General features: G+C 22.1%; 4 protein-coding genes across 4 annotated transcripts; 3 read left to right on the top strand and 1 right to left on the bottom strand.

The window, feature by feature from the left end:
• Positions 1-372: 372 nt before the first annotated feature.
• PBANKA_0914600 (RNA (uracil-5-)methyltransferase, putative) lies at positions 373-2,864 on the top strand (the record flags this gene model as incomplete). The annotated part of the gene is made up of 2 exons (XM_034564728.1): positions 373-1,888; positions 2,008-2,864. 2 exons carry the CDS (start codon positions 373-375, stop codon positions 2,862-2,864), a joined length of 2,373 nt encoding a protein of 790 aa, XP_034421497.1.
• A 1,233-nt stretch (positions 2,865-4,097) lies between these two features.
• On the top strand, positions 4,098-8,196 carry PBANKA_0914500 (conserved Plasmodium protein, unknown function; the record flags this gene model as incomplete). Its single annotated transcript, XM_034564727.1, has 2 exons — positions 4,098-4,398; positions 4,556-8,196. 2 exons carry the CDS (start codon positions 4,098-4,100, stop codon positions 8,194-8,196), a joined length of 3,942 nt encoding a protein of 1,313 aa, XP_034421496.1.
• A 2,766-nt stretch (positions 8,197-10,962) lies between these two features.
• Positions 10,963-12,954, top strand: PBANKA_0914400 (heat shock protein 70, putative; the record flags this gene model as incomplete). Its single annotated transcript, XM_034564726.1, has 1 exon — positions 10,963-12,954. The coding sequence occupies one exon, from the start codon at positions 10,963-10,965 to the stop codon at positions 12,952-12,954; it is 1,992 nt and encodes a 663-aa protein (XP_034421495.1).
• An 826-nt stretch (positions 12,955-13,780) lies between these two features.
• On the bottom strand, positions 13,781-15,052 carry PBANKA_0914300 (protein disulfide isomerase related protein, putative; the record flags this gene model as incomplete). The annotated part of the gene is made up of 1 exon (XM_034564725.1): positions 13,781-15,052. One exon carries the CDS (start codon positions 15,050-15,052, stop codon positions 13,781-13,783), a length of 1,272 nt encoding a protein of 423 aa, XP_034421494.1.
• Between the last annotated feature and the right edge of the window lie 1,841 nt (positions 15,053-16,893).

Raw genomic sequence — 16,893 nt, 5'->3', positions numbered from 1 at the left:
TCTTTAATATATGAAATATGATTTGTTTAAAATTCCAATAAAGTTATAAGGATACACACATACTTAATCTTTTATCACGATTTTGTATATTCATTATTATATTGAAAAATATATTTTTTGTTTAAATAGCTCGGATTATATGACTATTTAAAAATATAATCTCGACATATATGTATTTTATTTGTTACGTTTGAAAAATCATATTAGCTTGTTGTTCATAAGACATGATCAAATATTTATATGTTGTAAAATAAGATATAATAGTTGAAATAATTAATATTTATTTAGATATTAAAACATACATGCATGTTATTGTATATTATATAAATAATATATACATTTTAATGTTTTTTTTTTTTATAATAGTTTTGAATGAGAATATTTTCACTGTTGTTAGCAGTTTTAATTTCTTTATATTTTAAAAAAGAGTGTAATTGTATATATTATAATTTTCCAAAAAATTTTAAATCTGTATATATATTAAGAAAAGTAAAAGGAATAGACAAAATGACAGAGAAAATAGAAGATATTAAAGAAAAACTTTTAAAGGTGGGTACACAAAATATTGTACGAACTAGTAATAGTAATGCATATCTTTCATTAGATAATTATTTTTACAAATCTAAAGATAATAGAAGTAATGCCAAATTAATAAATAGTAATGTTTTAAGTATTTTTAGTTATGCTTTAAAATATATGAATAAAAAAAGTCTGGATAAATGGCTTAAAAGTAATATTAAAGCTCCTTTTTATGATACATGTATTCCACGTAATAAACCGTTGGCTTATATACGATTTAAAAATTCAAATGAATTAAAAACTTTTGAAAAGTTAATAGAAAATAAAAAAATATATCCTAATGACAATCTCTCAATTATTAAAATTAATAAAAATTCAAAATTTTGTCAAAAAAGAAAATTTGATCAAACAGACAAAGATAACTCAAATGAGGATACAAATAAGAATGCCAATAATGAAGGAACAAACGAAAATAATTTAGAATTGATAAAAAAAAATTGTGAAAATATGAACAATAATAATAATAATCCAAAGAGACAAAAAATAATAGAGAACCAATTAAATTGTGATAATTGTGAAAAAGAAAAGAAAGATAAATCGAACACTTTATTAGATTTACAAACTATTATGAAATTAAACAAAAAAGAAAAAGTGAAAAGTATAGAAAACTATGTTACACCTTTATATAAATATAAATATGAAGAACAAATTAAAATAAAAAACATATTTTTAGGAAAATGTAAGGATCAAATTTTAAATAATTTAAAAAATAAATGGATGAAACAAAATTTAGTTTTTGGAGAATTAGATTTAAATATACCAATCGAAAATGAATTTGGTCTGAATAATATTAATAAAACACATAATGAACCCCAAGAAAATGACGAAAATAATGATAATTTTCAAACAAATGATATGCAATCATTTAATGACAATAATAATGAATCCTCCTTAGAAGAAAAACTTAACAAATATAATTTCCAAATAGATAATCCATTGTATCCATCCGATAAAAATATTAATGGATATCGAAACAAATGTGAATTTACAATATCTTATGACGAAAATAATAATGTTGAAATAGGTTTTGTAGTAGGGAAAGTTAAAACAAATATGAATGAAACAAATGATGAGAATAATTGTAATTTTAGTGAAAACAATATAAGTAATAACCCATCACCTGTTAATGAATCTCATCAAGCTAAGCTTCGAAATAAAAAACAAAAACAATGTTATTTTTTAAACCCTATAGTTAAGAATATTGATGATTGTATTCATATTCATTCATGTATGAAAGAAGTTGTTAAAGAAATGAAAAGCATAATTAAAGATTCGAATTATCCTGTATTTGATCGGGTTTATAAAACAGGTAAGTTCAATTATGTTGGAAACAATATATAAGTGATTATATGAATAATTAAGCATGTGTGTTAATATATATATTTTTTTTTTTTTAGTATTTATTATTGTTTCATTTTATTTTTTCAGGGATTTGGAGATTGTTGGTAATTCGCCTGAACAGCAAGAAGGAATTGATGATCACTGTTCAAACTTATTCTTTAGATCAAAAAAAAAAAAGAGATATAAAAAGATTGCTTATAAATAGATTGACTAAGAAAAAAGACGAATCCTTTATGGAATTTAGTAATTTTAGAGTAGTATCTCTTTATTTACAAGAACATGGTAATTCAAATGATTCAACAAACCAATCACAAAATGAGCATTTATGGGGTGTAGAACATTTAGAAGAAATAATTTTAGGAAATAAATTTTTAATAACACCATCCTGTTTTTTTCAAGTTAATCATACTAGTTGTGAAATATTATATAAAAAAGTTATAGATTATGTAAATATAAATAAAAATATGAAAAATTATATTTTTGATTTATGTTGTGGTACAGGAACAATAAGTATTTGTATCGCAAATGCAATGAAACATGAAGATATACATATTGTTGGAATCGATATATGTGAGGAAAGTATTATAAGTGCTAATAAAAATGCTCAAATAAATAAAATAAAAAATTATAAATTTATAAAAGGTAGAGTAGAAGAATTATTTTCTGGAGAAATTAAAAATATATCTCAACAAAATTGTAATATAATAGTTATAGTTGATCCACCAAGAAGTGGATTAGCTCAAAGTGTCATCAACACATTAAGCTCAACACATCCTATTAATCAAATTATTTATGTTTCTTGTAACCCTTCGACATTGATAAATAATGTAACAAATCTTTTATTTATGAATGAATATTTTAAAATAAAAAACTTAGTATTTGTTGACATGTTTCCACATACATATCACCTTGAATGTATAACAAACATAATGAAGACAAAATAATTTAGGAAAATATTGTTTATTCTTTTTTATCCATATATATATGCATGTAAATTTTGGTAACAATCTATATATCTTACATTTTCAATTTATTCATACTTATATTCAATTGTTTATGTTGATGTGAAGATATGAATTATGCAATTCATATTTTGAATATTGCACATGCTACTATATGACAACTTTTTAAAGATGTCTTTCACTTTATCAACTTTTTTGTTAAAAAAAATAATGAAAATATATCGATTATTGTGATTCGAACAAATTTAAGGTATCCCTTAAAATTAGTGATGAAAAATATATTTCGTTAATGCATCATATTTTTTATTAAAATGGCATTTATATAAATATGCCAATTTTATTAATATGATATATTATTTTTATTTTAATCATATATTTACATTATTCTAATCTCTTTATTATTCATTTACTATCGTCTTTCTTTTATAAATACTTGCATATTATTAATATTTTCCATATTTACATATAATATGCATTATTTGTTTTTTAAAGCCACGAAATGGAATAAAAAAGAAAAAATCGTATTTTTAATTTTGAAAAAAAAATGTATATCGTGGAAAAAATATTACTTTATTAATTAATTTATATATTATATTTTTACTCCAATTTTTTGAAGGGATAACTATATTGAAATTATAAAAATTTTTAATTCACACGAGAAAATTTCGCATAAATTTTAATAAGATTATCAATATCACCATTTTTTTATTTTTTTTATTTTTCATTTTTAAGATATTTTATCGATATATGTATTTATATATGCCAGCATATATATGATAGAATGGATATATGGACATGTATAATAAAATTTGAAAATCATACCATTGTAATTTTAAGAAAGTGAAAAAGCTATTTATCAGAATGTTTATAAAGATCGGAAATATTAAAAAATTATGGAGTTATTAACTTTCATTCAATATACAGATATGAACATTCATATGAACATTTAATCTTTCCTTTTTTATATTTGTGTGTTTATTTTATTTTTGTTTTTTTGTGGATTTTCAAAAAATTTAATATAGTTTTTGTGAAAAAATGAATCTTAAAGCCTTAATTCCCAAACCTTGATTTCCTAAAGAATATATAACAAGAACTTTACGAAAAATGGATTTAACTTATCAATGTTGATTATTAATATATATGTATAGATCTAGTATACATATTTGTGTGCAAACACTGCACTTATGTATATTGAGAAATTCTTAGAATTTTTATATGTTGGGCAAAATGAAGATAACTAATTTGGTGGTATTATACATTCAATTCTTTTTTTTTTGTAAAAGTGATGATATACCATTTCAAAGTTCGGAAAATTTGTTAAATAAAAGTTTGATGTATGTAATACATAATAATTTCAATGTTAATGGAATTATGAAAATAATTGAAAAAATGTTTAAGAATAATATGGATGATATTGAAATGGAAGATAATGGTGACATACAAAATCTGAAAATTAAAGAATATAACATTGATAGTAATAAATACAAATTAACATATTTTTCTTTCAAGGAATATTGTAATACTATATAGTTCATTTATTTTTACAAGTTATATGTGAATATTTTATTCTACACATGCTTATGTTGTATCTGTATAAAAATGACGTTTCACTACATTTGCTCATTGTTTGATCATTTGTTTATTAATTTCCAATTGTTTCCCTTCATGCTTAGGCTTAAACGAAGTTGAAAATGGGAAAGACTGCATGAATTATATGGAAAAGGATGTAACACAAATTGCTAATAAAATTGATAGTAAATTTTATTCTAAACATTTCAAAGAGATAAATTTGTTAAAACATAATTTAAACGAACTAGCTAATTTGTTAAAATGGTTAAATGAATTAAATAATGAAATATTTTATTTTTTTGAGAATGTTATAGATTCTAAAAATATAATTAATAATATGATGACGAGCAAATCGAGAAGAGCTTTACCATTTATTAATCATTTTGAAGAAATGGTTTATAATTTAAAAAATGCTGATAACTCATTTAGTTTTCATAATATGATTATGCAATTTGGTGATGAATTAAATATAATAATAAAAAATGCATTAGTTGAATATGTTTATTTACATAAACAGGCAAAGGAACATATGAAACAATTAGAAAAATATATGGAAAAAAATGTTAAAGTGCTAACAAAAATGCATAAAAAGATTTTTTTAAGTATTTTTTATATTACTTCAGATATAAATAAAACAAATGATAAAATCGACTTTTTAATAAATAAAAATTTGAATGAATTCAAAGAATGGGTAATACATGAAAATAAAAAATGCACAGATAATTTAAAAAAAATAAAATCAAATATTGATTTTAATTTCGAAAATATTAATGAAGTTTTTGATAATTCAAAAGAAAAACTAAAGAATGATTATATATCTTTTATTGATATAAGTAAATATCTGTCCTTTCAAAATCCAAATAAAACAATTTTGTCTATCATTCATTTTCTTAATAATAAATATTCAGATGATGTTGATATAATTTTTTTATATAATGAAGAATATGTCGAATTTAATATAAATGATATTACTTACGAAAATGATACGAGTAAAAATAATGATAAATCGGAGACGCCTAAAGGATATATTAAATTTGAAACAAATTTTAATTTTACTGATTTAGATATTATTGAAACATCGAAATATGAAGAGGTATTAAAATCTTATAACATAGATAATAATTCCAATTTTAAACACATTAATAAAAATAATTTTGAAAAAATAATAGACGATATAATTCTTAATAATGAAATGTTGGAAAATGGTACTTGGATAAAAGAGAAAACATTTCAAAATAATAATAATAATAATATTTCATATAATGATATATATAATGAAATACAGAAAGATACAAAATATATAGAAAACAGTATTAATAATATTGATAATAATTTTAGTTTTAAACCAAGTATTATTAACTTTATACAAAGTATTAAAAAACTTTTTAATAATTTTATTTTTAATTTCGACAATTATTTATGTTCTTTTGAAAAAAATTTTGACTCTCAAGATATTAATATTCACGATTGTGTGGATGCTGCAGATAACTGTATCAATAATCCTATCCCAATTGAAGAAAATAAAAAATTCGAAAATGAAGCAGATGCACAACAAGAGAATCTAATCGTAGATTCAGAAAAAGAAATCAAAGCTATTTTAGAAAATGAACCAAATAAATCTGAAATAAAAATGAATACCTCTTCAATAGAACTCACGGACTATCAAAAAAACGAACATACAGAAGTCTTATTAAATGATTTGAAAATGGCACTAAAAAATAAAATTATGCATGAACTCGAAAGTGCAATTAAAGAAATAGTTGAAAATGAAGTTTCAGATGTGCTAGATGATGATTTTCCAGATGATGATTTTTCAGATGAATTAGAAAATTACGAAAAAGGTGATGAATCGAATAAAATTAACACAAAAATCATTGATGCCACAAAATATGAGGGTGGAAACAATTATAATAGAACTGAACACTTGCAAGAAAATAAAACAGAACTTGTGCATAGTGGTGAACTAGACTTCTATAAAAATAATATTTTTTCTACTGGCATAGTAAAAAAAAACGTTTTTGATGATGCAAGTGATGGACATTTAAAAGAAAATGATGAGCATTTAAAAGAAAATGATGAGCATTTAAAAGAAAATGATGAACATTTAAAAGAAAATGATGAGCATTTAAAAGAAAATGATGAACATTTAAAAGAAAATGATGAACATTTAAAAGAAAATGATGAGCATTTAAAAGAAAATGATGAACATTTAAAAGAAAATGATGAGCATTTAAAAGAAAATGATGAGCATTTAAAAGAAAATGATGAACATTTAAAAGAAAGTGATGAACATTTAAAAGAAAATGATGAGCATTTAAAAGAAAATGATGAACATTTAAAAGAAAGTGATGAGCATTCAGAGGAGAGTGGTGGAAATAGTGAATATGATGAAAACGATGAAAATAGTGATATAGTAGAGAGGCAGAGTAATGATGATGATATAGACAATGGTATTGATGAAAATGAAACCACTGAAAAGAACAGATTAAACTTTTCAATATTACACAGTTCAAATTTAAAATATCTTTGGAGAACACCTATCATTAAACAATTATACAATATGTATATTGAACATAGAAAAGGATATATGTATAATAAAAATGATGAAAATGTCGATATATATGAAATAGATAAAAATGAATTGGAAAACCAAAACAATGATGTAAACAGTTTAAATTTTAAAGAAGAATTGAAAAATATTAAAGACAATATATTTTATGCAGTACCAGATATTTATTATATTTATGATATTTTAGATACTTATCAAAAAAATAAAAATAATGCTTCAAGCAATAATTTTTTTTATAATACTTTTTATGGAAATGATTATTTGATGATAAAATCAAAAGGTGTTAATATAGAAACATTTATTTATCCGTATTTTGAAACATTAAATTTACAATTAAATGAAGCACATACATGCTCATCGGGTAATTATTATTCATGTATGAAAAATTATATTAATAATAATATCGATAAAGAAAAATTAAATAAAAAAACAGTATTTATATATTTGGGGATATTTAAAGACGAAGTGTTTAAGCTGACAAATTCCAAACTTGATGATTTAAAAAAATTTCATTTACAACAATTTTTAAATAAAGACATAGAATATCAATTTTTTAATAATTTTTTAGTGCAAAAGCATAAAGAAGAATCTGAATTTTTTAGAAAATTAAAATTTTATACTGTACATCATTCCCAGCGTACAGATACGCTTATGTATGGTGTTGATTTTAATTTTTATGTTTCATATTTTTCAAAAGGAGATATAAATCATTTGCCTTTTTCATATTATTACGATTCAATAATTTATTTTAAAGTAATCTTAGCATCTTCAAAATATGGGGATCAAGAAATTGTTCCAATTGATGATGATATAATAAATCTTGGCTTAATGCTTTCATTAGATAATAAAAATAAAAATGTGCATTATTTAATAAAACCCGAAGTGATAGAAGATACACAATATGGAATGTTCAAAAAAAAAAAAGGTATTGTAAAACTTTATAAAGTAACTTATGGAAATGTGAAAATTATACCTTCAAAGGATAAATACAAAATGCATGTTACAAGAAATATGAATGTTATTTTACAAAAAGAAGTAACTTTTAATAGTAATAATAATAAAAGAACACTTTATTATATTGACATATTTTACGATAAAATGAGCGAAATTATGAAAAACAACATGAATTTGGAATTATTTGGAAAAACATTCTTTTTACATTTGGAAAAAAAATAACAAATTAATTCAAGGGTTAAAATCGCTTAGATATTGTGTGCATATTTCTTACATGTTTTGTAATAATAATATACAAATATGCTATTACCATGTATTATTATTATTGTTATTATTTTTTTAGTTGCAGTATCTATATGATTCTCTATATATTATATCAAATAATTCCTGTGAAGAAATTTATTTCGTAAGTTTCACAAAATTTTCGAGATTTTTAAGTACCCAGACGCCAGGCTGCTTTAATTTGCATTTAATTTATTATTATTATTTTTTTTAATAATTAACTTTAGCACGTTGTTTGTGTGCATATTATATATACGTTTCTTTCACTCTTTCTATGAATTATTTATATCATAATTTTACATTTTATTTGTTCATGTTATTTTTATGTTTATTTTGCTGTGCACAATATCATGTGTTAAAGTATGTTATTTTTTTTATCAAAACGAGGATTATTTTAAAAACATTGTTTAATTGTGTAGACGATTATTTCAACGCAAAAACATATTTGTTTGTATCATGCATTTAGTGAAAATTGCGATATTACACTTTATTATTTTTCATATTAGTTATTATTATACTATTTTATATTCACGTATAGAATAAACTAATATATTTATGAAATAATCCTTTATTTAATGGATAATTATAAATTTTTATAAGCAATAAGAAGATTTGTTCTATTTTTTATATAACGTTTTTAATACGGAATGACATATTTATGTATAATTTTTTTTAATTTGAAATAACAAAAAAAAGACGCTAAAAAGAAATATATGTTATATTTCTCTAGTCAGCATGTATTTACACTTATTACATAAAAATTAAACGTAAAGAGATAGTTATAATATTTTTTTCGCATGTTCATACCAATAATATATTATTTTTTCGTTTCCAAGTTGAATAAAACAAAGTAAATACGGAACTTGCTAACAATTGGAATATATGCATTTATAACCTTATTTTTTAACACATAAATATATATGTGACCATACTAGTGAATTATATAGTTCATACTTTATTTTATTTTTCTTTTTTTTCATTAATATGCAATGATATATAAATTATAATTTAATTATTATTTTTGTGTGCTCTCTTTTTTATTTTATTCAGATATATGCAATATCATTACTTGGATGGATTTATATGGAGGGGACTGTTGATGGGCTATCAATAAAGCATAATTACATAATGTGCAATTTGTTCACTTGCTTTAAAAATTATTTCATTTTTTGTTGTTTTTATTTTTAAAAATACAAACAAAGTGAAAGGATTATAATTCTTAAGACTAAAAAATAATAAATGAATAAAATTTATAAATTTGATGTTTTATAAAGTAAATATCATTTTTTTTTTTGGAAATATGGTAATTGAATAAATCGATTTTGTATTTTTATATATTACGACCTGGATATTATTTATTACATATATATGAATTACTATTTTTTTCCAATAAAAGTAATATTCAATTTGTATACACCAACCAAATATTTCTACATATTTGATGTTGAATATTTTAATTCATTTGAATACACTCACATTATACATGTATATATATATATATATGCATTATTTGCTGGTGCTTATATTTTCACGCATACTTTTGATTTTTATATATTAAAAAAAAACATATATTATCCACATATTAGTAATGGGTTATCATGCGGTCAATTTTAAGATATTTCCTCAATAATATATATAAATTATATTTAATATATAATTTGAAATAAAAATTGTTATGTTTTAATTTACATTTTTATGTAGAAAATATTTTTTATGTTTTTATAATTTTTTAGTATTTACGCTATATATATAACGCTAATTGTAATGGTGGTATATTTTCTTGGAAAATGTATATAGGAAATAATTTGCATATATGTGTTATTTATTTTATTTTTTAAACGATTTAAAAAAAACATATAACAAATAATTTATATATGGTTGGGCGTACATGTATACCTTTTTACGTATTTTTTTAATTAATACCCCCTTTTAAATATTATATTTTTTTCTATCAAATTTGATGGTATTATTCTATATATGCATTATATATATTTTGAAGGAAACATCAGGATATTATAAATTCGAATATAAATGAATAAGCTAAGAAGATAAAAAAATATAAATAACTAATAAAATTAAAAAAACACAAAAAAAAATAAATAACTATAAATATTTATTGTATAATTATTATATGTTATTTACATTATATATTATGCAATAAAATTAAACTTAAAGAGTTAACAATTGTCAAATTAAAATAAAATCTCTGAATTGTGATTATTGTAAAATAACAGAAAACCCTTTACGTGTAAGCTTACATAAATTTATAGATTTATTATATATAAAGCATTGTATATCATTCCCTCCAAATTTTTATATATGTATGTTATGTTATTTTTAAACAAATAAAAATTGCCTATGTATTATTAATATTGGTTATATAATTTTTTAAGTGAAATTTTTATGTGTTAAATTATATTATATAAATATTGTATTTATATATTTATATTTTATTTTTTTATATCCAAATGTATGCTTTTGCTATATATTTATATGATATATTATTTTGTTCACTGAATTTATCATATAAAAAAATGTTTATCACAAAATTCCCACGAATGTGATATATGTCATAGAGACACAAATGAGCACATTTATGATTATGTTTGTGTGAATGATATTGGTACGAAATATATGTTCATACTTTATATATGAAAATTATTACTTTAATATATAATTTTTTTTTTATAGTAAATTGTCGAAAAAATGGCTTCCTTTAATAAAAATGGTCTCGCAAAAATCGTTGAAACATGCCTAAAGAGAAATCCACTAAAAAATAAAATACGTGAATTATGTACAAGTAAAGTGAATCATAATAGAGCATCTGGTGACATTATTGGTATCGATCTCGGTACAACAAATAGTTGTGTCGCTATTATGGAAGGAAAGCAAGGAAAGGTTATTGAAAATGCAGAAGGTTTTCGAACAACACCATCCGTTGTAGCATTTACTAATGATAACCAAAGATTAGTTGGTATAGTTGCAAAAAGACAAGCGATCACAAACCCTGAAAATACAGTTTATGCAACAAAAAGATTTATAGGTAGAAAATTTGATGAAGATGCTACAAAAAAAGAGCAAAAAAATTTACCTTATAAAATAGTTAGAGCACCAAATGGTGATGCATGGATAGAAGCACAAGGAAAAAAATATTCACCTAGTCAAATAGGTGCATGTGTTTTAGAAAAAATGAAAGAAACTGCTGAAAATTATTTAGGAAGAAAAGTACACCAAGCAGTTATTACTGTACCTGCATATTTTAATGATTCACAAAGGCAAGCAACAAAAGATGCTGGTAAAATTGCAGGGCTTGATGTTTTAAGAATTATTAATGAACCAACTGCAGCTGCTTTAGCTTTTGGTTTAGAAAAAAGTGATGGCAAAGTTATAGCTGTTTATGATTTAGGAGGAGGGACATTTGATGTTTCAATTTTAGAAATATTAGGAGGTGTTTTTGAGGTAAAAGCTACAAATGGAAATACATCTTTAGGAGGAGAAGATTTTGATCAAAGAATATTAGAATATTTTATTAATGAATTTAAAAAAAAAGAAAATATAGATTTAAAAAGTGACAAATTAGCTTTACAAAGATTAAGAGAAGCAGCTGAAACAGCAAAAATAGAATTATCAAGTAAAACACAAACAGAAATTAATTTACCTTTTATTACTGCCAATCAAACAGGACCAAAACATTTACAAATAAAATTAACAAGAGCTAAATTAGAAGAATTGTGCCATGATTTATTAAAGGGAACTATTGAACCATGTGAAAAATGTATAAAGGATGCGAATATTAAAAAAGATGAAATAAATGAAATTATATTAGTTGGAGGTATGACAAGAATGCCAAAAGTATCAGATACAGTAAAAGAAATTTTCCAAAATAGTCCATCAAAAAGTGTTAATCCCGATGAGGCAGTAGCATTAGGCGCTGCTATACAAGGAGGTGTATTAAAAGGAGAAATAAAAGATTTATTACTATTAGATGTTATACCTTTATCTTTAGGTATTGAAACCTTAGGTGGTGTTTTTACAAAATTAATTAATAGAAATACAACTATTCCAACCAAAAAATCTCAAGTATTTTCAACTGCAGCAGATAATCAAACTCAAGTCAGTATCAAAGTATTTCAAGGAGAAAGAGAAATGGCATGTGACAATAAAATGTTAGGTTCATTTGATTTAGTTGGTATACCACCAGCCCCAAGAGGTGTTCCACAAATTGAAGTCACATTTGATGTAGATGCAAATGCAATTATTAACATTTCAGCTATCGATAAAATGACAAATAAAAAACAACAAATAACTATCCAAAGTAGTGGTGGTTTAAGTAAAGAAGAAATCGAAAAAATGGTTCAAGAAGCTGAATTAAATAGAGAAAAAGATCAACATAAAAAAAATTTAACTGATTCAAAAAATGAAGCAGAAACATTAATTTATAGCTCAGAAAAACAACTTGACGATTTTAAAGATAAAATATCAGATTCTGACAAAGAAGAATTAAAACAAAAAATTTCAGCATTAAGAGAAAAATTAACCTCAGATAATTTAGATTCAATTAAAGATGCAACTAAACAATTACAAGAAAAATCATGGGCGATTTCACAAGAAATGTACAAAAATAATGCTCAACAAAGTTCCCAACAAGAACAAAACACAGCGGAAAATAAAGCAGAAGAAAACAAAGATAATGCATAAATGATCAAGAAAAAACAAAACAATATATATAAAGATACATATCTAAAGGTTTGCGATGTCGAAACACTCGAAAATACCACATTGTGCCGTATTCCCCATATTACCAAGAGTAAAACAAGCTGAAGAAAAGCTATTTATATATAAGTTGTGTTATATATTATAAAATTTATGAAAATACACCGTTATTGTGGATAATTTGGGGGATATATAGGGATATTGTATAAATGGTGATGAGTGCATATATGTATCCAAATATGTATAATTAGTTTCAATCACAATTATTTTTTTTTTTTGCATATTTTAAAATAATATTTATATATTTAATTTAAAAAATATATATAAAGATTTAAAAATATTTATCTATATGTATTTTTTAACCAAACTAATACTAAATTATAAAATTAATAATTAAATTAAAATATATATATTCAAAAAATATTTTATAAAAGGCAAACTTTCGCAAATTTTATGCTTTAGAGTATAAGACGGTTGAATACTTATGTTGCTCACATTAACGTTGAAAATTTGTTCGTTTTGTTTGCAAATAATTGTCAAAAAAACTGGACGCATAAAAAATATATATATTCAGTCTAGTAGGAAATGTAATAAATTGCGCAATGATATATAAAAAAACGATTGAATATATATACATAAAAAAAACAATTGTAAACATTTTTGGATGAAAGTGATGATTAGCTTATATGCCTATTTTTAAGATTTATAATGTACGGAGTGCATAATTATAAATATTTTTTTTATCGAAAAAGAAAATATAAAATATGTTTTTTTATGAATATTGCTTGATGATTCTTATATATATTTTTTTTTATAATTCTGAATTGTATTCATTCATATTATTGAGATCAACTTTTGGTACATTATTAACATTAAATGGAACCAAATTGTCAACTGATGATTTTCCTGTCATCATTTGTATAACAAAATTTTTGATTGATTGTTCAGAATAATTTCCTTTTAAAATTGAATAAACATTTTTTGAAAAACTAATAGCAATAACAGTTGGAAATCCAAATGTTAAATTTAATTTTTGAACTATATCTAATTGATCTCCAGCATGTGTCCACATTAGAGTAACAGGAAGATGATTAACATCTTTTATTACACTAGTTAATATTTGAATATAAGATTTTAAAGAACTTGGTTCAATATCTTCTTTACTTGGTAATATAGCTAAAAGGCAAACATCATTTTCACAATGTTCATCAAAAACATTTCGAGATGTTAATTGTATTATTTCTTTTTTTTCTTTATAATATTTTAAAAAAAATTGATAAAGATCATTAACAGTTCTAGACTCATTATAATCTATAGCAGTGTGTGGTTTTTTATTTCCTGATGGAAATAAACGGAAAGAAGGGTAATGCTTTATTTCATAAGTTTGTGCTGTTCTTTGTTCAACGGTTGCATCAATTTTTGCTATTCTTGCATTTTTTAAATGCGAGGTTTTTTTAGCTAGTTCATCAAACATTGGATGAATAGGTTTACTATGCCCACACCATGGGGCATAGAAAAAAACAAACCATACATTATCATCATTTTTTAAAACATTTTGATCAAAGTTAGAATCGTTTAATACAATTACTTTACCACTATTTTTATTTTTTTTATTTTTTTTATTTGAATTATCCTTTTTACCAACATCAATATTTAACTCTTTTAAACGGTAATTTTTAATATTATCATATATAAATGAAACAACATCTTTTATTTTATAATTTCCATCAAATTGTTCAATATGCTTTTCTTTTTTATCATTGGTAAAAAATAGTTGTATATTTGGATAAGTTTTAATTTTATATTTATTTATTATATCTTCATTTTTTATAGCTATAACTAATATATCATCTTTGACTGTTTTTGCTATATTTATAAAATCGTTAGAGAACCCTCTGGAAACTCGACACCATGTAGCATAAAATTGAACTAAGCATTTTTTTTGAGAATTTATCAATTCATCAAATTCGTTAAGGGATTCTACTGTTTTAATTTCTTTTACGTTTGTATATAAGCTACTTGCATATTTTGCAAAAAGGTAAAGTACAGGTAATATGAAGTGTATTTTTCCATATAGTTTCATTGTTTTTTTATAAAAAATGTGTAGAAATATATATGAAGTTGTAACTATATTATGCATATATATATATATATATATATATTTATTTATTTATTTTTTTTTTTGGAGATATGAAAATGGAGAAAATTAACCATGGATATTATATATATATATATATATATATAATATATTTATGTTTTGAATTATTGGCACTTTTTGTGAATATAAAAGTAAAAAAGGTGTAACTATAAAACTATGGGGAGGGAAATGAAAAAATAGCAAATAGAGGCCCACGTGAGAGTAACAAAAAATTAAAAAATTTAATTTTTTATGTGTATGAAAACAACGAAATATATATAATTTTATTTTTCTGATGATATCATGAAGTATAAAAAAAAGAAATATGGCAATTTTTTAAGAATTTGTATATAGTAATTATAATTATATATCATACAATACACAATTAACTATACATAATATGCATAACTAATGTGCTTTAAAAAAGACTAATGCAATCATAAAAAACTTGCCCATATTTTATAAAATACAAATACCTAAATTATAAAATTAGGGTGCTATACCTTTTTACCATATCTTTATGAACTTATTTTGTATAAAAAAAAAAAATTACAAAAAATATGAAAAAATGGAAAAAACATTTATTAATTCATTTTTATATTATAACATATATTTTGGAACTTTAGTAAATATGAATATGCATATAATGTCACAAGAAATTGCCACAGAAATCCCAAAAGAATACTTGTACCTTTAAAGCGAAAATAATAAAAGCAAGTAAATAACTACCTTAAGAAAAAATATAAATAAGAAAAAAAATAATTGTTTTAATACCCCATTTTTAAAGGTACAATTTATAAATTTTAAAAATACAATGGTTTAATTAAAAAAAAGCATATATACCAATGTTAATTTAATATCCTCAATTTTTATGTCTATTCATAATTTCCACATGAAAATATTAAAAGAAAAATGCTAATCATGCATTTTATATAGTAGAAAAATAAATAAATATAAATTATATAACCCGTTTATCATGTGAAAGTGGGGTTTATGCCATTCCTCACTTTATATAAGGTTTTTTTTACTAATTTTATATATATACATATAGAAAATTACATATTTTTATTATATGATATATAGTGTAAAGGCAGATAATATATATACCATTTCCTTTTAAAATATAGTAAACAAATCAAAAAAAGTCTTGATCTAAATGTTTCGATAAACCTCGGGATATACGAAAATGTTAATCACATTCTACAACATTGTAAGCATTTATTTAAGGTACTTTTATAAAGCCTACCTATATATCTATATGTAATGAGAATTAATTTGATGAAATAAACATTTGCAGTTAAGGTAACATTTTTCTTGTTTAAAAGGCGACACAAACAATTCAAGAAAACATGTTATATAATCTGAATTTATAAATAATTAGAAAATGTCCCAATATAATTTTTAAATGCTCATAAATAAAAATAAAACTATAAAATGCTCATATCTCCAATAATAACATCATTTTTTCATATATATACAACAAATTATAACTACTATATAAGGCTAAATTTATTGCATTAAAAAAAAACTATATATGTTTTTTTGTTCATATCATTGTGGAATATTATATTATATATCTCTTATCAATATTATGTATTATTGTTACAATTTTGCATGTAAAATAATATGTATATTTTTTTTATGTTTTTTGTTCGCTCTGGTTTTATATATAATGCTTTTTTAAATGGGACATTTTTTATTTTTTTAAGCATATTAATAATAATAAAATTAATCTAAATGGCTGAACAAAAAATTATAATAAAATAAAAATAAATTTTTAATGTGAA

The sequence above is a fragment of the Plasmodium berghei genome, assembly GCF_900002375.2.
Source record: "Plasmodium berghei ANKA genome assembly, chromosome: 9".
Taxonomy (NCBI): Eukaryota; Apicomplexa; class Aconoidasida; order Haemosporida; family Plasmodiidae; genus Plasmodium; species Plasmodium berghei.
Note: the sequence above shows the minus strand (reverse complement) of the source record. Positions and strands in the feature narration are given on the sequence as shown.